Source organism: Egretta garzetta, unplaced genomic scaffold, assembly GCF_000687185.1.
Source record: "Egretta garzetta isolate BGI_Z169 unplaced genomic scaffold, ASM68718v1 scaffold575, whole genome shotgun sequence".
Classification (NCBI taxonomy): Eukaryota; Metazoa; Chordata; class Aves; order Pelecaniformes; family Ardeidae; genus Egretta; species Egretta garzetta.
Window position 1 is genome coordinate 906,339 of NW_009259790.1, and position 4,645 is coordinate 910,983.

General features: G+C 39.2%; 1 protein-coding gene across 1 annotated transcript; it reads right to left on the reverse strand.

The window, feature by feature from the left end:
* Positions 1-515: 515 nt before the first annotated feature.
* On the reverse strand, positions 516-2,668 carry MPV17L (MPV17 mitochondrial inner membrane protein like). The gene is made up of 3 exons (XM_009639570.2): positions 2,600-2,668; positions 1,349-1,378; positions 516-1,182 (listed from the first exon to the last, which is right to left on the reverse strand). Exons 1-3 carry the CDS (start codon positions 2,666-2,668, stop codon positions 1,003-1,005), a joined length of 279 nt encoding a protein of 92 aa, XP_009637865.1. The 3' UTR covers positions 516-1,002.
* Between the last annotated feature and the right edge of the window lie 1,977 nt (positions 2,669-4,645).

Here is a 4,645-nt window from a genome sequence, read left to right on the forward strand (position 1 = left end):
ATGAGCACACCTGCACCCAGACCTGATCTTCAGTTGACAAAGCAGATCTAGAATTAATTTTCACCTTTTCCTAGTCTCCTATGTGTAGTTACCCAGTGTAAAAGCCATTTGAAGAAGAAATGGAAGTTCCTTACATACAGCTGGAATGTTTTGAGATGGATTCTGGCATTCACATTACCTTCTTTCACATGTTCTTTTTCAAAATCTTAATTATATTTTGAACATAATGACCCTTGAGGGGCAAAGGAAGAAGTCATTGACAGATACAGCAAAAGCTCACTGCAGTGTTTAGTTAGGTTCCATTGTGCAGGAGCTGCTTATGACTGATGCTTCCCCCAGGTGTGAATATGCAGCATCCACCCCAAAGAACTCTGACCAAAGTTAGTTATTGTTATTCTCCCAATTAAAAGATGTATAAATATATTTCAGGTTTGTACATTCTATGAAATAATTCATTTGCTATATATATTTTCATGTAGAATAAAGCAAGTTTGCCCCTCTAGAGAAGTGGTCCCTACAAACACAGCACTTTTGTTTTCTCTGAATAAAACAGATTCAATGCCACTTTTTAGATAAGAAATCCATTACATTTTGTTCTGCAAAAGCAATCTTGCACTGATAACAATTGTCAAGTCAGACACCAAATGATTTAATGTTCTATTCTCCTTTTTCTAGCAATTACAAGTTGCTTGAAAATTAAATTACAGTTAATATTTCTCTCCAGTGAGGCAGTCTGACATGATGTGCAAATGCTAACACTGCCCTGTAAGTCAGTTGTTCCCAGAAGAGATGGGCTGGCAGCATGAAAATAATTAAAAGCCAATATACAACTGGCCTCTTTTATGAAAAATAAACAGGCACAAAGACAAAATGTTCCACTGCTTATACTAACCAACAAAGTTGAGATGACTGTTCATTCTAAACACAGCAATGAGGCTGCAGTGCGCTGACTGACTCATAAACTCAGTTTAACAGTTTAGAATGTGTTCAGAACTAAAGTTCTTATTTCTCTGATGATTCTTCATCTGCATTGACCTTCTCTCTTTGGAGCCACATAAATGCTGACTTTGCTGTGCCATCTCCACTCTGTTGGGAAAAGCAAATGAAGGTAGCCCAGACAAAGCCACAAAGCCCAGTGTAAGCTGTTCGCAGGTAAACAGGGACCAAAATGAAGTTTGATAGCTGTGTTGGAAGGAGAGAGAGCTCAATTAGTGCTCCAGGCATTGTTAGGTCTTACACCTACACATCCAGCAATTCTACTGACTTCTCACTGGGTTAGATACACCACGAATGCATCGGATCAGGTTGTATGAGAAAGAAGGCTCACTGAGTTAACCTAAAAACTCACCTGCACAAAAGGCCAGTACATCAGTCCCGTCTGAAATGAAAATGAATCATTTGTTATTCTTATGGACTTCAACCACAAAGATTCATTTTTTTTTCTTACCACATTTAGCAAAGACTGAAACATATTGGATTAAAGTTAGTAAGAGCTGTTCAATTGTAAATTAAGTTGCTTAACTTACAGGTCGCAATATTAAACTTCTAATCACTTTCATGAACCTCTATGCTCTAGCCTCTCAAACACATTATTCTAACTCATTTTAAACACAAAACTCTAAGCACAATTAAGTCTTCATAGTCACCTGACACCAGATACATAACCACAATTACCAGATGGGCAAACAAATGTTTAAATATGTGAACATTTGTTTCAGCCATGAATGAAAAATACCACTGAACACTATTTATTTCACACTTGCAATGCTCCTTCTAGTTACTCATACATGTAAGGCTTTTTTACAAAAATCAATGGCTAATTTACTCATCGAACATAAGGTCAATAGAAACCTTATGTTTTGATAGGATATAGCAGGCACTGTTTTTAGAATCATCCTCCATAGGAATAAAAATAAGCCTTCTATCCTACCTATATAGTTCCACAGTGTGAAGAGAAATTCACACTGCATCACAGCTTCTCCTTCTATTATATTTTTTCTGCTAGTCTATCATTCTTGCACCTGAGAAATCTTTAAAATTCATTTGCTCAGCTCTGAGGTAGCACAAGTAATTTTTTCCTGTGCATGCAGAAATAGAAACCAAACCCAGCTATTTATATCAAAGTCTTCTTGAAACAAGGGATTGTGTTTCTGAAAGTGAGAAGACTGTCACTGAAAAGTACAGGCTGAAAACGATTCCTAAAAAAGATGTCTCTCTAACCAATGATTTTAACAGGTGTTCATGTTAAGTGTTGTCAACGGCATTACTAACTAAACACCGGTGTGTCATACTTAAGATAAAACGAAGTACAATCTTAATTGGTGTTGTATTGCAGGGCACTCATTTAAACAGAGATGGGTGCAAGTGCGAGGTATATAAACATCGTACATTTTTAAAACAGCATCATTTCACCCATCTGGCAGCAGGGCCTGCTCCAGACTACCCCGACTTCCCAAGACTGCTGGTACTTACAGCTGCCTACAGATAATCAAATAATGGAGTGAGACAAAGGCTGTTGGAGGAAGGAATATTTCAAATATTTTTTATCCAATAATACTATTTTTTCTTAGCTGGGAGATAAGCGAATTGCTTGCCTCACCTTATAGGTATTCCAAAATTTCTTTTTACAGTCTGAAAAGATGTCCTCTTTCCTCTGAAGGATGCTCATACCTAGTGGCAAAATATTTACAACAATCAGAAAAAAAGCAAAAATTAGATGTTCACTTTTTTCAATGACATCCCAAACTCTTCTCAAAATATATTACAATAGATTTGAAAGAAAAGCTGGTATCATTCCAAAGAAAAAAATACCATTTGGGCTGCTTAATGGTGCTGCATCATATCTCCTCATCTATTGACTTGGCTCCCAGCGTTGACAACACAGATTAACTGGAATGTGCTGTAGAGGTGATGTATCACATCTGTTCCACTGCCACATAATTCGCCAGTGGTATGGCAGTGGAACAGATAAGATGAAAGTACCTTTTACACACATGAGAGAGAGAAAATAAGGCACTCTGCACTTTGTTGAATTGCCAGAAGTGGCTCAGATCCTTGAAGGAGTTCAGATGCCTATACAGACTGCTGAAGTCAATGGAAAAGGGCACCTATTTTTTTTCTTTTAACTTCTGCCATAATCAACATGTGATTTTTTTACCTTCACAAATAACTACATCAAATCCAAATTCTACAATTGACAAGCAGAACAGTTTCAAAACCTACTTGTTTAACCCCCCACATACAGCATTCCAAAATTTTAAATAAGTTCCAGTCGATCCAAACTCCTCTTGCTTCTGGGAAAACACAACCTCACAAGGGGCTCCCATCATCAAGAGGAAAGCGGTATGACTTGAAATTACATATAGGACACATGCAAACTGGAAATAAATGAACTGAATGAATTCCCATCACATAAAGTATTCTTTAAAGAGTTCAAAATAATAAAGCCTTTGAACGGTATTTCAAGTGATGAGAATCTTCAGGTGTCAGTTAAGACTACGTCTTTCTAAGAGATGTAGCAGCTCTTCAGAGATCACCCACCTTAACCGGAAGACGTGACCTGTGGTAAGCAAAGGTATTAGACAACACGCTTTAATGCATTAATCTAAAATCAAAAGCTACGCATCCACACATAAGCAGAGGCCCAAAGTGGCTTAGTCCACCCCAGGTATCTTTCTAGGTATCTGCATGCCACGAGGTTATCAGCATCTCTCAATGGATACATCATTTTGCTATTAACACCATACTCCTTACCCCAGGTATCTTTCTAGGTATCTGCATGCCATCTCTCAACGGATACATCATTTTGCTATTAACACCATACTCCTACCCAATTCAGGGATTTTTACCATCCCTTTTGTGGTCCTTCAAATCCTTCTGGTCCTTGGGCAATTTTCTGCTTACATTCTGACACAGGCAGGCAGGATTTTGAGAATAATTATCTCGTGCTTGACTTCTTCCTTCGCTTCATTTCTCTTCAATCACAAAGGGAATGATTTCCCTGTGGGGGTCATAAAATGCAGATCTCCCAATACCAGGCAAAAAGAGCACCTGCCCTCCTCTTCTTCCACATGAAATTTAGATTAAATGAGAGCCTTGTTTTACACTAGTCTCATCTATTATTTTTCTTATTACCTCACATTTATTTTTGAAATAGACAGTAGTCTTCCCTAAAGTCTCTTCTTATTCATTAGCTTTTGAGATGATACATTATCTCATTATCAAGGCCAGGTTGGATGGGGCTCTGAGCAACCTGATCTAGTTAGCGGTGTCCCTGCTCCTGCGGGGGGCTTGGACTAGATGACCTCTAGGGGTCCCTTCCAACCCAAACCATTCTATGATTCTATGATTAGTAGTATGCTGTATTTCTATACACTCTCACAGCAGAAGACGGTACAGTTTATTTGCGGAACTACAGTATTTCCCGACATTTACAGTTAATTGTGTTTTGGAAATGAGACAGCTGACGCTGAGAGCTGAGCAGAGCAATTCAAGCAGACGCGGATGGCACAGTCCTTGTAAGGTGTGTCGAATTCCTTGCAACTAATTGAAAGCCACGGGCCCGGCCCAGCCCGAGGCCGGACTCCGCCGCGGCACAGCGGCTCCCACCCGAAGCTCCGCCGTGCCGCCCCGCGCAGCCCCCGGG